The sequence below is a fragment of the Eucyclogobius newberryi genome, unplaced genomic scaffold (assembly GCF_026437365.1).
Source record: "Eucyclogobius newberryi isolate DKJ021-1_F unplaced genomic scaffold, fEucNew1.0.hap1 SCAF_14, whole genome shotgun sequence".
Taxonomy (NCBI): domain Eukaryota; kingdom Metazoa; phylum Chordata; class Actinopteri; order Gobiiformes; family Gobiidae; genus Eucyclogobius; species Eucyclogobius newberryi.
Window position 1 is genome coordinate 34,201,837 of NW_027315768.1, and position 26,167 is coordinate 34,228,003.

The following is a 26,167-nucleotide window of genomic DNA, read 5'->3' on the forward strand; positions in this document are numbered from 1 at the left end:
TAAAGGAACACGAGCAAGATGAAAGAACTATTGTTTCTGAATATGAAAGTGCACTGTAAAAGTGTGCACCATCTGCTTGTCTCCATGGAGATGATAATGCGTAGAATGTTTCACAATATTGCATTAAACACTATCCATCTCCATGGAGACAAGCAGCTGGCACCACAAAGACACAGTTACAGGTCAGGTCTGCGCAGAGGCGAGCCCGCTCACAGTGACATGTTTTTAAAGGCAAATTGTGGAACATTCCGGTGTAAAACATATTCTCTCATTTCCTCCTCACAATATGAAGTACATTTCAAGTCAAATGTATAATAAATCATGCATTTGAGGCTTTTTAAAACCACATGTTTGTGCAGGATGTTCATGTTGAGGCCGCGTGGTGCTGAGTGCAGGGGGCGGGGCTTAATGTTGCACCTTTAACAACAACTTAACTTCCACGACAGCGAGAGGAATGTTCATTTTGACCAGAGCTGCAACGATCAGAATAATCGTGGCAAGTCGACTATAAAAATATAATCATGGTCGTATTTTTGGATAATCGTTAGTTACAGCGTTTTATCGACTGAGATGAGGCCGAGGATGAGGAGGACAGACATCTTCATCCTCTGAAGACGTTTAAGGGAAGAGGAGACAGAGGATGAGGAGGACAGACATCTTCATCCTCTGAAGACGTTTAAGGGAAGAGGAGACAGAGGATGAGGAGGACAGACATCTTCATCCTCTGAAGACGTTTAAGGGAAGAGGAGACAGAGGATGAGGAGGACAGACATCTTCATCCTCTGAAGACGAGTAAGAAAAGAGGAGGATGAGGATGAGGAGGACAGACATCTTCATCCTCTGAAGACGAGTAAGAAATGAGAAGGATGAGGATGAGGAGGACAGACATCTTCATCCTCTGAAGACGTTTAAGAGAAGAGGAGACAGAGGATGAGGAGGACAGACATCTTCATCCTCTGAAGACGTTTAAGAGAAGAGAAGGATGAGGATGAGGAGGACAGACATCTTCATCCTCTGAAGACGTTTAAGGGAAGAGGAGACAGAGGATGAGGAGGACAGACATCTTCATCTGTTCTTAGAGTTATAAGAGGATTTTGAGAAAAGGGGACACGGAAATTCACTGACATCGAGGTAGAGACGGAGAGAGAGAGGAGAAGGAGAGGGAGAGAGGGGGGAGGAAAAGGCAGAGAATGAAGAAGGGGTGAAGAGAGAGGGGAGAGAGAATAGGGAAAGAGATCGAGGAATGGGAGGAGGGAGGTGAGAATGAGGTAGAGAAAGCAAAAGAGAGGGAGAGAGATAGGGGAGAGGAGGGAGGGAAAGAGAGAAACGAGAGGAAGAGAAACGAGAGGGAGAGAAACGAGGGAGAGAAACGAGAGAGAGAAACGAGAGAGAGAAACGAGAGGAAGAGAAACGAGAGGGAGAGAAACGAGAGGGAGAAACGAGAGAGAAGAACGAGAGAGGAAAACGAGAGAGGAAAACGAGAGAGAGAGAATGATGAAGGGATGAAGTGAAAGGGGGGAGAGAATATGGAACGAGAAAGAGAAAGAAAAGAGAGAGAAACGAGAGGGAGAAACGAGAGAGAGGCATTAGAGGGAGGGAGGAGTGAGGGAGCCGAGTTGGAGGAGCTGACACAGAAAGAGAGGACATGCAGCCGTCCACAGCTCCTAATACTACATGGAATACTACTACTACCACTACTACTACTACTACTACTACTACTACTACTACTACTACTTCTACTACTACTACTTCTACTACTACTGCAAAGCCCGGATTAAACCTTTGCCACTTTTGCTTGAGCACGAGTTACAGAAGCTATTTTTGGTGGATCGGTGACGCCAAACGAGGGATTTCGTTCTTTTCTTCCCGAGAGGCTGAACGTGAAGACGCCGTTTTCGCGCGTTCGTTCTGTCGACGGAACGTGAACGTTTCGGAAATGCGGGCGAGGATTCGTCGAGGATTTGGGGGGTGAAAAATGTGAATTTTTTGTTTGAATCGATCGCTTTTCGAGAGGATTTCTGAGAATGTAGGTGCGACGCTTGGGACAAAATTTCCCCAAAAACGAGGATTTGGAAGAGGAATTCGACGTCGCTGAGTTGACATTTCATCCGACCGACTTTGAGATGATTCATGGAAAGAAAAGAGGAAAATCGACCTCTTCTGGATCTATATTTTGACATTTTTTAGACAAATGTTAATATGAATAATCTCAAGTCGGAACTGTGCATTTCAGACGATTTTTTGAATACTTTTGTCACTTAAAAACCAAGACAACTGTTTTTTTAAGCGGATTTTTCAACAAATAATAGCGAATAAAATCATCGTCTGGAATCGTTTTCGCACATTTTGCCAGTTTAAGGTATTTCCATGTCTTGCTGTTTTGAAGGAAAACCAAGATATCTACTCCATCTTTTAAAATAGATTTATTTAGGAATTTTGGAGCAGAATATGTCGTTTTGCCGACATGGAGACTTTTTTTTCAAGTTTTTCAAGATTAATTTAAGCTTTTGAACTGGCAACGACATCCATTATCTTTACTTTCACCTCCATGACGATGAGATTCAAGCCACTGCACGACAACTGAACCTCAAACCTGTTCAAGATTGTCAAATTGAATCAATCTCGTTCAGGATCTAGTGGGAAATCACTGCTTCGAGCAGGAAATATTCAGTGAAAGACATTTTAAGGATCGACAATTTTAATTTGGACCTGGAGCAGCCGAGAGGAGACGGTCCCTTTGGAGAGCAGAGGATCAGGACCCGGACTGGACCCGGTCTGGACCCGGTCTGGACCAGGACTGGACCCGGTCTGGACCAGGACCGCCCTGGGGATCATGATCGATGGATTATGATGAGTTCAGACATTTTGAGCGGAGGAGTTGATTTATTACGGTTTATTTTTACATTTGTGCCTCAGTTTGACGACAGTTTGTTCCTCGGTGGATTCATATGTTTTCCATCAAGACTAATTAAGAAAAAGGAAATATGCTGTTTTTTGGGGGGGTAATTTACTTAAATAGATCGTGTTTTTAATTATTGTAGTTATTCAATGAGCTGCATTGAAAATTTTGTTTAAAATTTTAACTAAATTACATGAAAAATATGCATTTGGATTCAGATGACAATTTTGTGTATCTGAAATTTGAAATCTAAAGTTTTGACTATTTTTTTAACAAATATTTATGCAAATTATTCTTATTTATTTATTTTCATGTATTTATTCTCGTTGTTTTTTTTCTTTAAGCTTCAGAAATCATTCATATATTGCAGAAAAGTTCTTAATCTTGCATTTATTTTTAAATTTTAAACACATTTTTTTACTGCTACACAGGAGATTTGGAGTCTGTAGGAGCGTTTAGAACTACAAAGACGGCGGTCGATTATTTTTCTCGCCGAGATGAGTTTCGAAAATGTCAAAAACGATTCCGCGTCGGCCGCGAACTCGTACGCCGCCGTCAGCTTTCAAGAGCCGTGGACAAATCTGCCAAACCGGACCGGGCCCCAGGGCTGCCGCGGCCCCTCCGACCTCGCCAACCTGACCTTCCCCGACGCCGGCGACCAGAGCGGCGGGATGTCGGGGCCCCGCTGCGACGAGGACAAAAACTGGGCGGCGCTGTTGATCCTGTCCGTGATCGCCGTGACGGTGACGGGCAACATCCTGGTCATTCTGGCCGTGTCGCTGGAGAAGAAACTGCAGAACGCCACGAACTACTTCTTGATGTCGCTGGCCGTGGCGGACATGCTGCTGGGCGTGCTGGTGATGCCCGTCTCCATGGTGACCATCCTTTACGGTAAGCGGGGGGGGGGGACGCTCGCGATTGCTTGTGCCATCGATCGGGTCCGTTCCACTGCTTTTTGATTACTGAGCGGGAGAGCTGAGCGGGAGAGCTGAGCGGGAGAGCTGAGCGGGAGAGCTGAGCGGGAGAGCTGAGCGATCGACCGTTCCACGGAGTGACGACCTGGTCCTCGTGTTTACGGTCTATTCATTTGTTATAATGGAGCGGCGCAATTTTTTAAAAGTTATTTTGTAGCTCTAAACGCCGCAGACACATGGATGTTGTTTATATGTTGCACTATCAATGTCTAACTTCAACCTGAGGGAAATCAAACGTACATTTTCCTGTCAAACTGTTGTCACCCGCTATGTTTTTGGTGCATTGTTGTCCAGAATAACACATTTTTTTAATGACGAGGTTGCTAGCGTGTATGCTAACGTCGGCGCTAATCGCTAAATGTCGACATACGACACTTTGACACGTGGTCATTGTTTCAACCAGGCTCCGGTGAGGTTTTCAGTCACCGAACCAGTCCCCAGTGTTCCGTAGTTTGTGACGTGTGGAGGCTAACGCTAGCTAACGGAGCAGTAACAGGCTTTGGAACGCAGCGTTTTATTTACTCTGCAGCGCTGGTTAGAGTTGATCAGAGGTTTACGGTGAGCAAAAAGTCGAACTAAAGGGTTCAGACTTATTTTTATACCACAACACACTTTCATTTAATGCAGTAGAACAAAATAATAGTCATTTGTTTGTTGTTACCATCAAACTATTCAGGAAAGGTCCAGTTTTGTCCCCATGATCCGTCTCCAAAGGCAGAGTTCACACGTTTCCCTGCGTACGACACGTTCACTCGTAAAATAAAAACGTTGATTTCGTCGGATAAATAAGAAATAATCAGTTTTCCATTCAGGCTTTTTAAATGTTCAATATTGATGTTTCGCGAGGAGCTAAAGCGTCCTGATTTTTGGCTTCGCGCGCGGCGACGAACGCGGCCGTCATTTTGAATTATGCAGCGTACACGATTCCGCCATCAGAGTTGGGCTGATGCCACGCGTCGACAAAGATACAAACCAGGTCCTGAAACGGAGGGGTTTATCGTACAAACGAACACGGCAACGAACACCGGACGTCAGACGAGTCACAAACATCGCCCGCTGTCCAGTTTCACATTTATTGTAAACGGCATTTTTCGTCGTTTTTCCTTCCATTTTCCAAGGTTCACTTGTTGTTTCTAGTCCAGTCTTTTGCCCGTCGGCGATGTCAATCATGTCGAAGTCTCCGTCGTGGCCTTTTCACCAGCTTCCAGGAGCGTGCGCCAAAGGTATCCATCTATTGTGTCCATGGCAGGAGATTTGTTTGGTTCTTATCTATGAATAATAGACACGTGGGCCACTCGGCAGCCAGTATTTCTCTGTAAATGTGAAGCGTTGTTATATACTTTCCCCACAGAACTCTTTCTAAACACTTCATTTGATTCATTTTAATTGCAGTGAATGTTCTGAGGAAATTGGTTTGAAAACAGTTATTTCAATGGCTGCGATGGCCAAATCTATGTGGTCCCATATAAATCCTTATCATAGAAAAAAACAATTGATTGACAACTTACTATTTTGGTCGACTGAAACGCCTTCAAGCGATTACTAATGACAAAACAGCCATAAACTATTTAAATATTGGTTTGTATGATATTGTCCAACAGTTAAATGCTTGTCTTGGCGGTTTGAAGACAGAAATACCGTATTTTCCGGAGTATAAGTCGCACCAGCCCAAAAAATGCACAATAGAGAAGAAAAAAACATATATAAGTCGCACTGGAGTATAAGTCTATTTTTGGGGAAATGTATTTGATAAAATCCAAGACCAAAAACAGACATTTCATCTTGAAATGCAGTTTAAAATAATAACAGATGAGAGAACATGGTGAATAGGTGTACGTATGCTAACGCTAACACCTTCAGCTACATGACGTATGTTAACGCTAACACCTTCAGCTACATGACGTATGTTAACGCTAACACCTTCAGCTACATGACGTATGCTAACGCTAACACCTTCAGCTACATGACGTATGCTAACGCTAACACCTTCAGCTACATGACGTATGCTAACGCTAACACCTTCAGCTACATGAGGCACAGACAGAACTGTGGTAAGTGTCTGGTATGTTAACGTAACATATGAACAGTTATTCAGAGAACTATAGCATAAAGAACATGCTAACAAGTTTAGCAAAGCATCAGTTTTACCCCAAATCACTAAATCCATTGAATTCTTCTTCCTCTGTGTCACTTCTAAACAACTCCACAAACTCCAGAGGAAGAGGAAGTGCTGATTCTTCTTCTGCGTCGCTTAGAGCCTAGAGCGCCCTCTTGTGGTTGCCAGTGTCAAAATAACGAATAACATCACATAAGTCGCTCTGGAGTCGCATCCCGGCCAAAACTATGAAAAAATATAGTCCGGAAAATACATATGTATCAGTTATTTGAAAATATTGGGCTAAATAATGGGTTTTGTTGGACAACCTTTGCAGAGAAAGGCTTTGCGTCCTGGTCAGAACGATATAAACGGTGCAAAATAAGAAAGAGCAGCTTGAGCCAGTATGTTCAGACGGAGTGTATTTCCTGCTGTACACAAGTCCATATGTCTGTGCGCTCAGTCCCGTGTGTGCAGCGGGTTCCTCTAAAGCAAAGACTCTCACATTCATCACTCGCGGGCAGTACAAACAAAGTCGGCAAAATATCAATAATTCATGTTATAAACCAGGTCTAAATCAGAACTAAACCAGGGCAGACCTGATCCACGGCAGAACTAAACTAGGACTAAACTAAGCAGAGTCAAGTGGCTGAAGTACAATAAAAAATGCTGCACTTTTATATGTTTTGTCGGTGTATTACAGAATGTTGTGATGTAACGTGAACTCAACTCTATAACAGCTGCACTCAGCATGTTGCTCCATCTGTATTAAATATAATTGGCGTAGAGGACAAATTCAATGAGTCGACCTCATTTATGTGTCCGACTCCACCGAACGATCAGTGTCTGCCCGTGTGTCCAATGAAACGGCACTCTTTAAACTCCTTTATGTCCTGTCTCTACAGTCCTGTCCTGTCCTGTCTCTACAGTCCTGTCCTATCTCTACTGTCCTGTCCTGTCCTGTCTCTACTGTCCTGTCCTGTCTCTACAGTCCTGTCCTGTCTCTATAGTCCTGTCCTGTCTCTACAGTCCTGTCCTGTCCTGTCTCTACAGTCCTGTCCTATCTCTACTGTCCTGTCCTGTCCTGTCTCTACAGTCCTGTCCTGTCCTGTCTCTACTGTCCTGTCCTGTCCTGTCTCTACAGTCCTGTCCTGTCTCTATAGTCCTGTCCTGTTCTGTCTCTACGGCCCTGTCCTGTCTCTACGGCCCTGTCCTGTCTCTACAGTCCTGTCCTGTCCTGTCTCTACAGTCCTGTCCTGTCTCTACAGTCCTGTCCTGTCTCTACAGTCCTGTCCTGTCCTGTCTCTACAGTCCTGTCCTGTCCTGTCTCTACTGTCCTGTCCTGTCCTGTCTCTACGGCCCTGTCCTGTCTCTACAGTCCTGTCCTATCCTGTCTCTACAGTCCTGTCCTGTCCTGTCTCTACAGTCCTGTCCTGTCCTGTCTCTACAGTCCTGTCCTGTCTCTACAGTCCTGTCCTGTCTCTACAGTCCTGTCCTGTCCTGTCTCTACTGTCCTGTCCTGTCTCTACAGTCCTGTCCTGTCTCTATAGTCCTGTCCTGTCTCTACGGCCCTGTCCTGTCTCTACGGCCCTGTCCTGTCTCTACAGTCCTGTCCTATCCTGTCTCTACAGTCCTGTCCTGTCCTGTCTCTACAGTCCTGTCCTGTCCTGTCTCTACAGTCCTGTCCTGTCTCTACAGTCCTGTCCTGTCTCTACAGTCCTGTCCTGTCCTGTCTCTACTGTCCTGTCCTGTCCTGTCCCTACAGTCCTGTCCTGTCTCTACAGTCCTGTCCTGTCTCTACAGTCCTGTCCTGTCCTGTCTCTACGGCCCTGTCCTGTCTCTACGGCCCTGTCCTGTCTCTACAGTCCTGTCCTGTCCTGTCTCTACAGTCCTGTCCTGTCCTGTCTCTACAGTCCTGTCCTGTCCTGTCCCTACGGTCCTGTCCTGTCCTGTCTCTACAGTCCTGTCCTGTCTCTACAGTCCTGTCCTGTCTTGTCTCTACGGCCCTGTCCTGTCTCTACGGCCCTGTCCTGTCTCTACAGTCCTGTCCTGTCCTGTCTCTACAGTCCTGTCCTGTCCTGTCTCTACAGTCCTGTCCTGTCCTGTCCCTACAGTCCTGTCCTGTCCTGTCTCTACAGTCCTGTCCTGTCTCTACAGTCCTGTCCTGTCTCTACAGTCCTGTCCTGTCCAGTCCTGTCCCTATAACGTTTATGTGAAGGTGAAGAGAGAAAAACAGAATATTCACAGAACGCACGAGTGTTGAGGTGACCGGAGAGACATTTTAATCATAACATCCGAAGAGGCAGAAAGAAGTCAAGGAGAGACTAAACCACAGACCGACCATCTTCAAGTTCATCTCTGGTTTAGTCCTGCTTTAGACCTGCTTTAGACCTGCTTTAGACCTGCTTTAGTCCTGCTTTAGTCCTGCTTTAGACCTGCTTTAGTCCTGCTTTAGTCCTGCTTTAGACCTGCTTTAGTCCTGTTTTAGTCCTGCTTTAGACCTGCTTTAGTCCTGTTTTAGTCCTGCTTTAGCATATTGTGCATGTTTCAATAGAAGATTTAAAGCTGTTTTTCTCGGCCTGTAACTCTTGTAAATGTGTCGTTTTTTCCCTCTATCTTCTATTGTAAAAGCAAATCTGATTGATGTGTGCCGTCTGTGTGCCGTCTGTGTGTGCCGTCTATGTGCCGTCTGTGTGTGCCGTCTATGTGCCGTCTGTGTGTGTCGTCTGTGTTCCGTCTGTGTGCTGTCTGTGTGTGTCGTCTGTGTGTGCCGTCTGTGTGCCGTCTGTGTGTCCTGTGTGTGCCGTCTGTGTGCTGTCTGTGTGTGCCGTCTGTGTGCCATCTGTGTGTGCCGTCTGTGTGCCGTCTGTGTGTGTCGTCTATGTGCCGTCTGTGTGCTGTCTGTGTGTGCCGTCTGTGTGCCATCTGTGTGTGCCGTCTGTGTGCCGTCTGTGTGCCGTCTGTGTGCCGTCTGTGTGTGCCGTCTGTCTGCCGTCTGTGTGTGCCGTCTGTTTGTCGTCTGTGTGCCGTCTGTGTGTGTCGTCTGTGTGTGCCGTCTGTGTGCCGTCTGTGTGCCGTCTGTGTGTGCCGTCTGCCGTCTGTGTGTGCCGTCTGTGTGTGCCGTCTGTGTGTCGTCTGTGTGTGCCGTCTGTCTGCCGTCTGTGTGTGCCGTCTGTGTGTGCCGTCTGTGTGCCGTCTGTGTGTGCCGTCTGTCTGCCGTCTGTGTGTGCCGTCTGTGTGTGCCGTCTGTGTGTGTCGTCTGTGTGTGCCGTCTGTGTGTCGTCTGTGTGTGCCGTCTGTGTGTCGTCTGTGTGTGCCGTCTGTGTGTCGTCTGTGTGTGCCGTCTGTGTGTCGTCTGTGTGTGCCGTCTGTGTGTCGTCTGTGTGTGCCGTCTGTGTGCCGTCTGTGTGTGTCGTCCCAACGGCTTAAAGAAGATGTTTTTTTAGATCTATGAGTTAATGAGTTAGAGAGATTTTAATACCTACTTCCTCCTTTCACGCTTTGAAAATCAGCTTTAAATCAGAGCGAAAACCCTCCAGACACAGGGAGAACGGACACAATTCATGCAGCCAATCGGATGTGACGCGTTATTGATCCACGTTTGACATTTGCTCAGCGTTAAACCTCCACAAACACGAGTCTCGGCTCGTGTCACCAATGTGAAGGAGGAAACGACGGGGCCCTCGGGGACGGAAATGTGTCTAAATCAGGAGGGAAGAGAAGGGAGAAGAGCCATAAAAAGAGATTTGAAAAAGTATCAAGTCATTAAGCTTTTTTCCACCAGGTAAAAGTGCGCGCATGTTTAGTCAAACACCAGCTTTTCACTTTCAATGATAATGCATACCGTATTTTCTGGACTATAAGTCGCACCAGCCAAAAAATGCATAATAGAGAAGAAAAAAAAACATATAAGTTGCACTGGAGTATGAAGCGGCGATGATCGGCCCTCGTCACACTCGTTAGGAGGGGGCGTGGCTAACGCGTCCAATATTGTCCTTTTATTACACCTCCTGCGGAATCTGTGACGCTGTTGCGTCTTCTTCCCTTTGCTTTACAAATGAAGGGAAAAGTCCGTGGCTCTTAGAATGAAAATTTTGATAACTTTTGATGGCCCACTCCTGAAGATGAGTCTCACCAAATTTCACTTCAGGAGGACTTCGGAAAAATATAAAGTGTCAGCATGTTCAAATTTCAGAGATCTGGCGATTTCCCCATTGGAATAACACGGGAGATTTCTGTCATCACTGCGGCAAAGCCGTAACAATTATGACATGAGTCTTATTGACTTTTTTGATAGGGATGCCAAAATTGAATTTTGTGTCAAATTTTGCAAAACAAAATTTTTTACCCTCCATATAAAAATATGTTTCACTCTGTAGGGGGCGCTGTCACGCCAAATTAATTTATTCACTTCAACAACTGATTCTTATTTGACGCAATTCTGATTTTATCTGCACAAACGGCAGCAAATTTTAAATTTGGGAAATGTCTGTAATTCTAGCTACAGTTTGCGGCTTCGCCGAACAGAGACCGCGACAGAACTTTTGATGTCCCACTCCTCAGCACCATTTTCACCAAATTTCCAACGCCCTGAGAGGACTTCGTAAAAGTACGACGTTTGGAAAAACTCCAGAGTCATGCTTAGCCATTTTTGAAGCAATATGGCCGACATTTGGTTGGGCGGACGAGAGAGGCACGATTTTTAGAGGTGTGCAAACTTTTGTGAATTTTAGTTAATGTTCACTGGGTGAAAAACATTGTCCCAAGAAAACAATGTTTCCCATTTTTAAAATATCATAAACTATAAATTGATATACTATAAAAGCAAAAAAAAACGCGAAAAAACGATTTACAACGGTAACGTTCCATTTTCCTATTAATAATTAGTATGCACGGGGCGTGCGTGAGGAGGAGTGCCTTAGTGAGAGTTTGGAAGTGGGCGAGCGATTTGCGCTCCATCTTTATGAGCACTTTCACAGCCGTGCTTCGCACAGCCTTGCGGAACTAAAAGATCTCTTGCCAGCTTGTGGCACTCGAACCTAAATATCACATATAAGTCGCTCCTGAGTATAAGTATATAAGTATAAATATAAGTATAAGTCGCACCCCGGCCAAAACTATGAAAAAAGGTGCGACTTATAGTCCGGAAAATACAGTAATATTTGTCCTTTAATGCATGGGAATTACCAAATCTGCAGGACGTCCATTTAGTCCCTTTCAATCTGCAGACCTGGACTGGGCCAATCACGCACCATCGATACGTGACCTCACAGTTTTGGAGACTCTCTTTTCGCCCGGACGTGAAGTCCAGGGGTCCCCAACCTTTTTGCACCACGGACCGGAATAATGTAGGTTTTATTTTCACGGACCGGTGTGCCAGTTTATGTCGCGGCCAGGTTAATTTGCTCAGAAGTGGGCGGGGCTTAGGCTTCCATTCGATTCAGCTCGGAAAAGACGCGTTTGTACATTAATAAGTGTACCATACCAAAAGATCTGAATTGGAGTAACATAAGTTACAGTTACACGTGTTCTCACTGTTCTTCTGACTGAAGCTCATCACATAAATATTGCAAAAATAAGTGCATAAAACACAACTCACCACAGGCTGAATCAGTGGGAGCCCTGCACGTGTTTCTGTGCAATGAGACGGTCCCATCAGGAGTGATGGAGACAATGACCCCCGCAGTGTGTTTAAGTTCAGTCTGCTCCCTAGTTTTGTCTTGTTGCCGTCACGGCGCGGGAAGTAGCGCTCAAACTCTTGTAAAAGTAAAAACTGGTGATCGTGCAGCAGTTGCAGAATTCTGGCCCAGGAGTCGTGTCCTCCAAGATCCTCCTCTGGCTCCTCCTCTGGCTCCTCGTCTGCTCCTCGTCTGCTCCTCGTCTGCTCCTCGTCCTCTCCTCACTTGGCCTTTTCTCCTTTGCAAAAATGCTCTCCAAAGACTTTTGTTTTTTACTAATTTTCGCGAGCTTTTGGGTTGACTTTTGGGCAGCGCGTTTGATGCGACGCATCCGCGATGACGCATCATGTATAATGCACGTGTCAGTTATGTTCTCATGTAGGACAAGAGCAGAGATATAATATACTTGCCATTATATTTAATGGATTTCATCGACAATTTCGAGTTCACTGTGTATTCTGCTGATTAGAGCGGACGATGTGGCGACTGAGGGGTCAGGGGTCAGGGCGGACATTCGGACGCAGCCCCAAACCTTTATTCCACACCCATGACACCGTGTCCTTCTCACAGCTCCATCTTCCGACCGTTTCCCACGACAAAACCAGCAGAGAGCGATGAGCCCGTTAGAAAGCATGTAAACGGGGGCCTCATGACTCTTCTGCCCTGCTCACCGATGCCCCCCGGAGGCCCCTGAAGGCACCGCGGCTCATCACAAACCGCCCTCTCAGGAAACAGAGAATTAAGACGACAACGATCGGAGCGGGACGACCAAGCGCCGGCGGAGAGAGCGCCGAACCCCCAAAGGGAGGCGGAGCCCGGGGGTGTGTTCAATGAGCGTCTGACATTTCAAACCAGCGGGGCGAACGCAGAGGTGCATGACTGGAAATTAAAAGTTTGAGGTCGACAGCTGAAAATGAAAGATGATGAAGGAGCTAAATGTTGTAGAGGGAGAGGGAAGAATATGGATTCATCTATTTCAGGTCTTCCAGTGTTTAAATATGCTGAGAAGAAACGCCTCGCCTCGGCTCGCCTCTACCCAGAGCCGACCTGTAAGCAGCTTAAATCAGAGACGGGGACGTAGAGATAAGCAAATGTTGTGTACGATATTGTCACGATATTTATTTCACGGTACTTCGGCCTTCGGTTTGAACCATTTCTCTCACATTCCAAAGAGATAAGATATAAACACGTTAATCACAGTTATGTCGTGGCACAAAGGATCATGGTCAATGTAGTAACAAGCATTAAGCAAAGAAGCATATACAATATCCTGTGGCAGCCTACCGTATCGTTGAGTCCGTTGGCGATACGATATCACGGTATTTTGGTTATTATTACAGTAAAGATACACAGTGCACCTTTGTTTTGAGGGGCGTGGAACAGTTTTGCCTCATTTCTTTGACTTCTCTGCATGTGAGGGGCGTGGCTAAAGCTAGCGTGCACAGGAACAATTTTGCCTCATTTCTTCGACTTCTCTGCATGTGAGGGGCGTGGCTAAAGCTAGCGTGCACAGGAACAATTTTACCTCATTTCTTTGACTTCTCTGCATGTGAGGGGCGTGGCTAAAGCTAGCGTGCACAGGAACAGTTTTGCCTTATTTCTTTGACTTCTCTGCAACGCCTGTACGCCGCGTTTGAACCTCGCTAGGATGTTAGATTATAACCTGAAATGTCATATTTTAAGTCATGACAAAGCGAGTGCCGCGCGTCGATAAACAGGAAAACCGCTGTTGCTAACGTGCTACCCACAGCGGTTCGTGTTTGGTCATTATCCTCTGTTAGAGCTGCTTTTTGCCGTCCTGTTGCCGGCGTCTGTGTCCTCTCTCGTCCAATCATCTCGTCTAGCCGCGCCTCACTTGAAGCGGACCTGAAGCTGAAGCGAGCCAGAACAGTTTTGGAAGCTGGACTTTGGACCCCTCAAACTGGTCGGTACAGGAGACACTTTCGGCACCGGTGGAAACGTGGCCCGTTCAAACACTTCTCCACTTCCCCTTGTTCACCTGCTCCCGACGTGTCCCACCCACTTCAGCAGAAGACAGAGCCATATCGCACGGGGAACAGCGCCAGGGCATCATTAAAGTGTAATTAGCGATGGATAATTATAGTCAGGCCCGACACGCGGTAATTTACGACCGACGTTCGACTTATACTTATCTGCGTCATAAGCGTTCATAAAGTTTAGGCCGAGCAGTGGTTCTCGGATGTGGTTTTTAATGTGATGTGCTTCACTTTGTAGCTCCCTCATTACTGTTTGCTGACAAGGGCCTCGAAACGCTGTTGTAAATAGATGGTAAATTGAGCTGCTGACAGCGAACTGCACGGACCATTACCGGGCTTGAACGTCGGCTATTTTGAGGATTGTGAGTGCGATTAAACGTGCAATTTTGTTTTAATAGAGAAGGATTCAGTTCAAAGTTCAGGTTTTAAAACTTTTAGAAGAATAACATACAGCACAGAACACGTTTGTAGGCGTCAGAACGCTTGTAGGCTGCAGAAGAAAATGACATTACTTAAATAATTGCAGTTGTTGTGATTTTCTAGTTGCAGAGAATAGCTGTAAACTCAATATAATACATGTTTAAATGCTTAGAATGCACTTTGAACTTCACTTTTATACATTGAGCGGATGTTGATTAAAAAAACGCCTGAAGGGCTAATGTAAATAAACTGTATTTTTGTCCAAAGTGATGTAAATATATGCACATATTTACTTCACTTTATGCAGATGAGAGTTCCAGCCCAAATCCTGCTTCTATTATTAGACCCAGACAGGACCAAAATAGTCCGGCGATCCCGTTTTCACATCGAGTGCCATTAAAAACATCAGCTTAAAGTAACGCTGCAGTGGATTTAAAGACTCAGGACTAAACTTGTGCAAGTCTAAGTCAGGACTGAACAAGGGCGAAAACAGGACTGAACCAGGACTAAACCAGGACTAAGCGAGGATCTTGAGTGTTTGATGACTTGTATCTTTGTTAGTCACGATCAGTTCCAGTGATTTTACTTGTGTACCAAGTAATACTTTGTCAAATATCATGATAACAAACTAATACCAGTGCGAATTATACTTGGGCTGTAACTTACCATTATTTTAGTAGTCGACTAATCAAATGATTATTTTGGTTGTGTGTGCAAGCATTTAGACCTGGTTTAGTCCTGCTTTAGTCCTGATACAGTCCTGGTTTAGTCCTGGTTTAGTCTTGGGTTATTCCTGGTTTAGTCCTGGTTTAGTCCTGGTTCAGTCCTGGTTCAGTCCTGGTTTAGTCCTGCATTAGTCCTGGTTCAGTCCTGGTTTAGGCCTAGTTTAGACCTGGTTTAGTCCTGGTTTAGTCCTAGTTCAGTCCTTCTTTAGTCCTGGTTTAATTCAGGTTTAGTCCTGGTTTAGTCCTGGTTTAATCCTAGTTCAGTCCTTCTTTAGTCCTGGTTTAATTCAGGTTTAGTCCTGGTTTAGTCCTGGTTTAATCCTGGTTCAGTCCTGGTTTAGTCCTGCTTTAGTCCTGCTTTTGTCCTGGTTTAGCCCTGGTTTAGTCCTGGTTTAGCCCCTGGTTTAGTCCTGGTTTAGTCCTGGTTTAGCCCTGGTTTAGTCCTGGTTTAGTCCTGCTTTTGTCCTGGTTTAGTCCTGGTTTAGTCCTGGTTTAGTCCTGGTTTAGTCCTGCTTTTGTCCTGGTTTAGTCCTGGTTTAGTCCTGGTTTAGCCCCTGCTCTTGTCCTGGTTTAGCTCTGGTTTAGTCTTGGATTATTCCTGGTTTAGTCCTGGTTTAGTCCTGGTTCAGTCCTGGTTTAGGCCTAGTTTAGACCTGGTTTAGTCCTGGTTTAGTCCTAGTTCAGTCCTTCTTTAGTCCTGGTTTAATTCAGGTTTAGTCCTGGTTTAGTCCTGGTTTAATCCTGGTTTAGTCCTAGTTCAGTCCTTCTTTAGTCCTGGTTTAATTCAGGTTTAGTCCTGGTTTAGTCCTGGTTTAATCCTGGTTCAGTCCTGGTTTAGTCCTGCTTTAGTCCTGCTTTTGTCCTGGTTTAGCCCTGGTTTAGTCCTGGTTTAGCCCCTGGTTTAGTCCTGGTTTAGTCCTGGTTTAGCCCTGGTTTAGTCCTGGTTTAGTCCTGCTTTTGTCCTGGTTTAGTCCTGGTTTAGTCCTGGTTTAGTCCTGCTTTTGTCCTGGTTTAGTCCTGGTTTAGTCCTGCTTTTGTCCTGCTTTTGTCCTGGTTTAGTCCTGGTTTAGCCCCTGCTCTTGTCCTGGTTTAGCTCTGGTTTAGTCTTGGTTTAGTCCTGGTTTAGCCCTGGTTTAGTCCTGGTTTAGTCCTGGTTTAGTCCTGCATTAGTCCTGGTTCAGTCCTGGTTTAGGCCTAGTTTAGACCTGGTTTAGTCCTGGTTTAGTCCTAGTTCAGTCCTGCTTTAGTCCTGGTTTAATTCAGGTTTAGTCCTGGTTCAGTCCTGGTTTAATCCTGGTTCAGTACTGGTTTAGTCCTGGTTTAGTCCTGGTTTAGTCCTGGTTTAGTCCTGGTTTAGTCCTGCTTTTGTCCTGGTTTAGTCCTGGTTTAGTCCTGGTTTAGTCCTGGTTTAGCCCTGGTTTAGTCCTGGTTTAGTCCTGCTTTTGTCCTGGTTTAGTCCTGGTTTAATCCTGGTTCAGTCCTGGCTTAGTCTTGGTTTAGACCTGGTTCAGTCCTGGTTTAGCCCTGGTTTAGTCCTGGTTTAGTCTTGGTTTAGACCTGGTTTAGTCCTGGTTTAGCCCCTGGTTTAGTCCTGGTTTAGTCCTGGTTTAGCCCTGGTTTAGTCCTGCTTTTGTCCTGCTTTAGTCCTGGTTTAGTCCTGGTTTAGCCCTGGTTTAGTCCTGGTTTAGTCCTGGTTTAGCCCATGCTCTTGTCCTGGTTTAGCCCTGGTTTAGTCCTGGTTTAGTCCTGGTTTAGTCCTGGTTTAGTCCTGCTTTTGTCCTGCTTTTGTCCTGGTTTAGTCCTGGTTTAATCCTGGTTTAGTCCTGGTTTAATCCTGGTTTAGTCCTGGTTTAGTCTTGGTTTAGACCTGGTTTAGTCCTGGTTCAGTCCTGGTTCAGTCCTGGTTTAGCCCTGGTTTAGACCTGGTTTAGTCCTGGTTCAGTCCTGGTTCAGTCCTGGTTTAGCCCTGGTTTAGTCCTGGTTTAGTCTTGGTTTAGACCTGGTTTAGTCCTGGTTTAGCCCCTGGTTTAGTCCTGGTTTAGTCCTGGTTTAGCCCTGGTTTAGTCCTGCTTTTGTCCTGGTTTAGTCCTGGTTTAGTCCTGGTTTAGCCCTGGTTTAGTCCTGGTTTAGTCCTGGTTTAGCCCTGGTTTAGTCCTGGTTTAGTCCTGGTTTAGTCCTGCTTTTGTCCTGGTTTAGCCCTGGATTGCATAGCGCCTAAACTAAAGTCATTTGCACTTCTCACACCGACAGCCGCTCAAACTGATGCCGACTTATTTAGAAACATGTCAAATTCACAAATTAATTAACGAGACGAAACCATTAGCTTCACTGACGATGGTGAGCTCCGCCGACAACATCTCGTCTCCGTCTTCATCTCCTCGCGGCGTCTGAAGTCGAGCAAACACAGACGATCGATGACGTGCAAACAGAGAAAAGGAGATTGACAGGATACATTTTGTACTCCTTTTAAACGTCTCGTATTTTCTGTCTCTTTTTTGCAGTCGTAATGTTTCCTCATCAAAAACATCTCCACCACAAAAGCTACACGGACGCTAAACGTCACGTAATGCGCACGCGGCTAGCTTTCGCGTTAGCACCAGCGCTTCCTGTCTAAGTCTGCGTGTGGTGAGATCAGCTCCTGTGTGGCCTGTGCCTCATTAAAGAGCATCTGAGTCTCTGCAGAGCTGGACGTGCGGCGATAACGCGCTCATTTCAGTTTGTTAGCTCTGACCGTAAATTCTGCTCTGAAAAGCGCTCGTAAACGTCATCGCGGTGAGTCATTCGGACGCAAACGGTTTGAAAACACCAAACATGGGGTAAAGCGCCTTTAGTTCATGAGTCTATCTCTTTCTTTTATATAATAGAACAATATCGGCCTTTGTTTTAAGAGGATAAACACAATCCACTTCTTCTTTATTCTTTTCTCACTCAAACGGATGAAAGGAAAGCGTCTCTGGCCTGTTTATGTTGAATTATGATTTATTTGAACAAAACGGAGCGCGGCTTTTGTGGCTTATTGTCAAAAACTAAACAAATGAGTCTAAAATGAATGAATACCTAAAGATCTGACGCTGAACAGAGAGATGGATGTTAAAGACTTTCTAATATCAGTTTGCGGATAGAGCGCTGATATGGGAAAGAATCCACACACACACACACACACACACACACACACACACACACACACACTGAACACACACTCTGAACACACACACACACACACACACTGAACACACACACACACACACACACACACTGAACACACACTCTGAACACACACACTGAACACACACTCACACACACACACACACACACACACTGAACACACACACTCACACACACACACACACACACACACACACACACACACTGAACACACACACACACACACACACACACACACACACTGAACACACACACACACACACACACACTGAACACACACTCTGAACACACACACTGAACACACACTCACACACACACACACACACACACACACTGAACACACACACACACACACACTGAACACACACTCACACACACACACACACACACACACACTGAACACACACACACACACACACACACACACACACTGAACACACACTCTGAACACACACACTGAACACACACTCACACACACACACACACACACACTGAACACACACACACACACACACACACACTGAACACACACTCACACACACACACACACACACACACACACACTGAACACACACACACACACACACTGAACACACACTCACACACACACACACACACACACACACACTGAACACACACACACACACACACACTGAACACACACTCACACACACACACACACACACACACACACTGAACACACACACACACACTGAACACACACACTGAACACACACTCTCACACACACACACACACACACACACACACTGAACACACACACACACACACACACACACACACACACTGAACACACACACACACACACACTGAACACACACACTGAACACACACACACACACTGAACACACACACACACACACACACACACACACACTGAACACACACTCACACACACACACACACACACACTGAACACACACTCACACACACACACACACACACACACACACACACACACACACACACACTGAACACACACACACACACACAGACACACACAGACACACACACACACACACACTGAACACACACACTCACACACACACACTCACACACACACACTCACACACACAAACACACACACACACACACACACACCGAACACACACACACACTCACACACACACACACACACACACACACACACACATACACACACACACACACACACACACACACACACATACACACACAAACACTCACACACACACACACTCACACACACACACACTCACACACACACACACACACACACACTGAACACACACACACACACACACACACACACACACACACTGAACACACACACACTCACACACACACACACTCACACACACACACACACACACACACTGAACACACACACACACACACACACTCACACACACACACACACGGGCACATGATGTCACTTCCTGTCATCTTCTACACATTTTTAAACGTTTTCTATGTCATAAATCCCACCAAACAAAAGCCTTAAGTCGTACGTGGAGTCAGGATTTGGCCTTTTTCGTTTTAGTTCATTTTCAGAACAATATTGTCTTATCCTTCAGTGTGTCACTGCGATGACTCCAGAGCGGTTTCCCAGCCTCTCGTAAACACACTTTTCTCTCCACATTACATCGTTCCAACTCTAATGTGTCTCTCGAGTGAAATGGCGGCGTTTCATCCACGTTAATGCGCCGTCTGAGGGTCTATTACCGCCACTTCCTGTTTGTTTGCAACGGGCAGAACGTGGAACTATTCTGTGCTCTTTCATTTCATTTCCTTTGATTTGACTTTTTAACAACGACGCAATTCGTCACGACAATAATAATGGATTTTTCTGCCTGGATATTATTGAGAAATCGTGGCAGAAGATGAGTTTTGTGCGTCGGTTGTTGATTCTGAACCATTTGTGTTGAATCTCAGTGTCTTTTAGGCCTTTTTTTAATCTATATTTTATTGGTAAGCCGCCACGTTTGCTTTGATATGAAAGTGTTTCTTTTGTCTTGGTTTAGGAAACAGTTCCAGACCCAAACGTGTTCGTAAAGTGCTGTAAAAGGGTGTGGCATCGTCGGGCCAGGAAATAAGAACGAGAGTCCGACCGATTTTGGATAAAAAGAACTAAATTGACGAACATTTTCAACCATCTTTGGCTATGGATTTGGTCCACGCCTTAGACTGGATTAAGACATTTTTTAAAACGTTTTGCTCGTGTGTTTAGATAAAGTGACTATTTTGTGACGACTTTAACATGAATGAAAGTTGTTTTTCACTTTTCAAAACAGTAAAAATCAGGTACAGCACTTTTAAATGGGATTCCTACACTTATTCTTGCACTTACACGCCATTACTGCTTAGGTGCTGTGAGCTTTAGCCGTTAGCATTGGCCGTTAGCATTAGCCGTTAGTTAAAACCCTTCGGTGTAGAAAAAGATTCAGTTGCAGTCAAACCTTTTGGTGTTTGATTTGAGATATGAATCAGGTTAAAAGCATCTGAGCTAAAGGCTAACGCACGTTGCCGTAGTGACACTAAATATCCTCTTTTACTTCTTTGCCTTTTTACGAGATAAACGACACAAAGAGCGTGAAACAGAAAACGTGTGTATACATAATTATACATCCCATTCATTTTTATGGGATTAGCGCCGCCGTTTGTTTGTGAAGGAGCATGGACGTAGCTCCGGTCAGAACCTGCCCGTGTAGCTCCGGTCGAACCCGCCCGTGTAGCTCCGGTCAGAACCCGCCCGTGTAGCTCCGGTCGTGTAGTTCCGGTCAGAACCTGCCCGTGTAGTTCCGGTCAGAACCCGCCCGTGTAGTTCCGGTCAGAACCTGCCCGTGTAGCTCCGGTCAGAACCCGCCCGTGTAGCTCCGGTCAGAACCCGCCCGTGTAGCTCCGGTCAGAACCCGCCCGTGTAGCTCCGGTCAGAACCCGCCCGTGTAGCTCCGGTCAGAACCCGCCCGTGTAGTTCCGGTCAGAACACGCCCGCGTAGCTCCGGTCAGAACCCGTCCGCGTAGCTCCGGTTGCCCGTGTAGCTCCGGTCAGAACCCGCCCGTGTAGCTCCGGTCAGAACCTGCCCGTGTAGTTCCGGTCAGAACCTGCCCGTGTAGCTCCGGTCAGAACCCGCCCGTGTAGCTCCGGTCAGAACCCGCCCGTGTAGTTCCGGTCAGAACCTGCCCGTGTAGCTCCGGTCGAACCCGCCCGTGTAGTTCCGGTCAGAACCCGCCTGTGTAGCTCCGGTCAGAACCTGCCCGTGTAGTTCCGGTCAGAACCCGCCCGCGTAGCTCCGGTCGGAACCTGTCCGTGTAGCAGAACCCGCCCGTGTAGCTCCGGTCAGAACCCGCCCGTGTAGCTCCGGTCAGAACCTGCCCGTGTAGTTCCGGTCAGAACCTGCCCGTGTAGTTCCGGTCAGAACCTGCCCGTGTAGCTCCGGTCGAACCCGCCCGTGTAGTTCCGGTCAGAACCTGCCCGTGTAGCTCCGGTCAGAACCCGCCCGTGTAGCTCCGGTCAGAACCTGCCCGTGTAGCTCCGGTCAGAACCCGCCCGTGTAGCTCCGGTCAGAACCTGCCCGTGTAGCTCCGGTCAGAACCTGCCCGTGTAGTTCCGGTCAGAACCCGCCCGCGTAGCTCCGGTCAGAACCTGTCCGTGTAGCAGAACCCGCCCGTGTAGCTCCGGTCAGAACCCGCCCGTGTAGCTCCGGTCAGAACCACACGTTTGCGTCGCTCTGTGGGGAACCACTTGTTGCTCTGTAGAGTTTTCTTTTGGAATAGATTCGCTTCCATTGTACCTCTCATGACTCACACCTGTCTCCACGGCGACGGAGGCGGTTTCCAACGGTGACGGAGACCACATGGACCTCGTCACTCAGAGACCAGAGGACCAGAGGACGCTTCATTTTGCTATAGAACTGATCGTTTTAAGGGTTTGTAGAGGAAAATATGCAAAAAGTACCAGGGACTAAAACTGTGACAGAAAGTGCACGTTTTACACATATTACTATTATTATTACTATTATTATAACAGGAAGAATAAGACAGTAAAGAGTTATTATTGTTTCAGAATGATCTAAATGAGCCTGAACAGAACTGATCAGTTTTCACAGCAACGTAATCGAAATCCCAATTGAAACGGTCGCGATTTGAGACCGAAACGATTTAGCAAAAATAATTAAATATAGTAATAAAATGTAAAAAATGGCCTTGTAGATGGTATTTATTACAGGTTGTCTCTCCCCTTTTGTGTGTTTATGCGTCTGGATGAGTTCAAAATGTGAACGTTGAAAAATCATATATTTTGGCCATAATTTAACATAAACCACATTAAACGAAGTGTATTTTGCACATTGACCGTTTAAAAAAAAGCTTGAATAGTTTAAAAAGCGCTGCATGTGATTTTTACCGTCTAAAAACTGTGAAATCGTTTGTTTTAGTCCGTCAACTCCTTCCTCCTCAGAGCGTCGTAATTATGCGACTTTCAGAACCCGCTGGGTAAACGCTCATCCTCCTCGAGTACGTGCCGCACGCTTTTGTCTGCGTACGTCAAATCCACCTTCTCTTGTTCGACTGAGGCACTTTACGAGGTCGTCGGACACATTAGCTCCGAGGACGAGGCGCGCGGCCGCATCACTCGGTCGCCGCAACGATGACATCATCTGCGCGATCGTTGGCGAAATCAAAGAAGAAGAAATCCAACCAGTTAGCGCGCGCGTACAATACACGTTTTTAAAAGGCTAATCACATCCCTTTACGAAGTTTCAAAAAACACCAGCTGAGGGCGCAAGGAACCGGCCTCAGGCGAGGTCTGAACCAGTTGTCGTGTGATTGGAGGGCGAACGCATACCTAGAGGGATTTGTCGATATCTAATTATCAGCCTAATATATTTAAGTTTTAATTAAGATATTTTTGAAAATGTACTCAAATACTAAATACTTTATTGTTAAAAATAGCACCCAAGTTTCCGTCGCTCCTTCGTTTCAGCCGCTCCTTCGTTTCCGTCGCTCCTTCGTTTCCGTCGCTCCTTCGTTTCCGTCGCTCCTTCGTTTCCGTCGCTCCTTCGTTTCCGTCGCTCCTTCGTTTCCGTCGCTCCTTCGTTTCCGTCACTCCTTCGTTTCCGTCGCTCCTTTGTTTCCGTCGCTCCTTCGTTTCAGCCGCTCCTTTGTTTCCGTCGCTCCTTCGTTTCAGCCGCTCCTTCGTTTCAGCCGCTCCTTCGTTTCCGTCGCTCCTTCGTTTCAGCCACTCCTTCGTTTCCGTCGCTCCTTTGTTTCCGTCGCTCCTTCGTTTCCGTCGCTCCTTCGTTTCCGTCGCTCCTTCGTTTCAGCCGCTCCTTCGTTTCAGCCGCTCCTTCGTTTCCGTCGCTCCTTTGTTTCCGTCGCTCCTTCGTTTCCGTCGCTCCTTCGTTTCCGTCGCTCCTTCGTTTCAGCCGCTCCTTCGTTTCCGTCGCTCCTTCGTTTCCGTCGCTCCTTTGTTTCCGTCGCTCCTTCGTTTCCGTCGCTCCTTTGTTTCCGTCGCTCCTTCGTTTCAGCCGCTCCTTCGTTTCCGTCGCTCCTTCGTTTCCGTCGCTCCTTTGTTTCCGTCGCTCCTTCGTTTCAGCCGCTCCTTCGTTTCCGTCGCTCCTTCGTTTCCGTCGCTTCTTCGTTTCCGTCGCTCCTTCGTTTCCGTCACTCCTTCGTTTCCGTCGCTTCTTCGTTTCCGTCGCTCCTTCGTTTCCGTCACTCCTTCGTTTCCGTCGCTCCTTCGTTTCCGTCGCTCCTTCGTTTCCGTCGCTCCTTCGTTTCCGTCGCTCTTTCGTTTCCGTCGCTCCTTCGTTTCCGTCGCTCCTTCGTTTGTCTGGATAACGGGCCCCGAGCGCTTCCTCCTCACAAAGACGTTCCGTTATCCTCCGGAACACATTTAGCTCGGGCTCATTTCTCTGCCGCTAATGCGCTCGCGTTTCCGAGTCCGTGACGCGGCGTGAGGAACTGGATGTCACTGCTTCATTCCTCAGCTGGTATTTTTGGACTCCAAGCTTCAACTCGTTCCCCGAGGAGAGAATAAAACACTGAATTAGACTGAGGCACGTTCACACTCGTCCTGTCTGAGCCCACAGTAACATGGTGTTTGCTGGGTAATTTTCTAGCGTGATGTCATCAATTACAAACAGGAAGTGAAATTATAGACCTAAAGAAATGTGCTATTCTGTGATAACAAAATGTTGAATATCTTAACTGCATTTCAGTTTGACGAGCGGTCCGACCTGTAGGGGGCACTTTAGTGCCTGTGTGGACCTGGTGTGGTTCTGTTCAGGTCCAGGTTTTAGTCCCGGTCTGGGTGTGGCCTGGGTGTGGTCTGGGTGTGGCCTGGGTGTGGTTTGGGTGTGGCCTGGGTGTGGTCTGGGTGTGGCCTGGGTGTGGTCTGGGTGTAGCCTGGGTGTGGTTTGGGTGTGGCCTGGGTGTGGTTTGGGTGTGGCCTGGGTGTGGTCTGGATGTGGTTTGGGTGTGGCCTGGGTGTGGCCTGGGTGTGGTCTGGGTGTGGCCTGGGTGTGGCCTGGGTGTGGTTTGGATGTGGCCTGGGTGTGGTTTGGGTGTGGCCGGGGTTTGGCCTGGGTGTGGTCTGGGTGTGGTCTGGGTGTGGTCTGGGTGTGGTTTGGGTGTGGTTTGGGTGTGGCCTGGGTGTGGTCTGGGTGTGGCCTGGGTGTGGTCTGGGTGTGGTCTGGGTGTGGTCTGGGTGTGGTCTGGGTGTGGTTTGGGTGTGGCCTGGGTGTGGTTTGGGTGTGGCCTGTGTGTGGTCTGGGTGTGGCCTGGGTGTGGTCTGGGTGTGGCCTGGGTGTGGTCTGGGTGTGGCCTGGGTGTGGTCTGGGTGTGGTTTGGGTGTGGCGTGTGAAAGTGCTTTGCGATGGACAGCATTCATTATTGAGTGAACAACGACTCGACCAATTGAAAGAATAATTAATCCATTTGTGAAATAATCGTGACACAATATTTCGTATGCCGCCTTGGCCACGAGTTCAGGGCAGCTGCGGCTCCGCGTCTCGCCCCGAGAGTCCGCCGCCGCCGCAGAAGAAGTGGGCGCCGCGTGTGTGTTTTGTACATGGATTTGGCCTGGTTCCGGGTCAGCGGTCTCGGTTCCGGGTCAGCGGTCTCGGGAGAGCAGATTTTCAAACTAAAAGCCTCGTCAGATAAACGAGGCGTCGCTGAATGTCTGTTCAATTACAGACATTATAATTATTGTATAATTCTGCCTTTAGACCGGGTGTGGTCAGTGCCTCCGGTTAGCTCCACCCCTCCGTGTAGATGACATCACAAACGCCACCGCGGGTGACTCAGCCGGGATTAACCTGTGCAGCACTGACGGGGAAGTGCCTAACGAGAAGGAGCCTAACAAGACTTGAGTGTCTGGGAAAGTGCTCTGTAAGACTAAATCATCATTATTATTGTTATGAAGGTAATTATGTCACATTCATGTCGGAGATGTCCTTTAAATGTCAACAGACCTTAATGAGGGAGAGAGAGAAACTAAAACAGAGAAAGAAAGAAAATAAAGACACAGAAACAGAGAGAGAGAGAGTTGATGAGTTTCCTCCGAGCGCTGCTGAGTCGGTGTCCATGGAGACGCGAGTCACGGGCGAGTAAACCAGGATTAACCTGTCCATCAGTCTGAGGGAGAGAGAGAGGGAGAGAGAGAGAAGAGAAGAGAGGGAGAGAGAAGGAGAGAGAGGGAGAGAGAGAGAGGGAGAGGCAGAGGGGGGGAGAGAGGAGAGGGAGAGAGGGAGAAGGGGAAAATGGAGGTGAAAAGAGGGACAGAAATGTGGAGAGGGGGAGAGAGGAAAATGAAGAGCCAAGAGTAGTGGTGAAGAAGAAGAAGAAGAAGAAGAAGAAGAAGAAGAAGAAGAAGAAGAAGAAGAAGAAGAAGAAGAAGAAGAAGAAGAAGAAGAAGAAGAAGAAGAAGAAGAAGAAGAAGAAGAAGAAGAAGAAGAAGAAGAAGAAGAAGAAGAAGAAGAAGAAGAAGAAGAAGAATTGTATTTCCTCTGCAATCGAACCGTAAATAATGACGACTTTACACTTTTCAAACAACTATTTCTAATGAGACTTTTTAATTCACATTTTCACCAAATAAAAGTTGAAAAATGGAGACTCTGTGTTTGGTCCAGATAATGACGCCGACGATCACAATGTGACGTTGATTATTCTGTTATACTTTGATGAATCGCTTTACGTTCTAAAACTGTGTAGCA

The 26,167-nt window shown here is 46.9% G+C and overlaps 3 protein-coding genes across 3 annotated transcripts in view; 1 reads left to right on the forward strand and 2 right to left on the reverse strand.

Annotated features, from left to right (window-relative positions):
• The window catches only part of lcp1 (lymphocyte cytosolic protein 1 (L-plastin)), a 281,117-nt gene that overhangs the window by 247,712 nt on the left and 7,238 nt on the right, over positions 1 to 26,167 (reverse strand). The gene's annotated exons all lie outside the window — the stretch shown is intronic.
• Positions 1 to 26,167, reverse strand: part of LOC140360019 (E3 ubiquitin/ISG15 ligase TRIM25-like) — a 441,716-nt gene that overhangs the window by 56,111 nt on the left and 359,438 nt on the right. The gene's annotated exons all lie outside the window — the stretch shown is intronic.
• The window catches only part of htr2aa (5-hydroxytryptamine (serotonin) receptor 2A, genome duplicate a), a 37,597-nt gene continuing 14,826 nt past the window's right edge, over positions 3,397 to 26,167 (forward strand). Inside the window, exon 1 of the mRNA XM_072444137.1 lies at positions 3,397 to 3,790. Coding sequence (XP_072300238.1) covers positions 3,397 to 3,790 — 394 coding nt within the window. The remainder of the gene's footprint in view (positions 3,791 to 26,167) is intronic.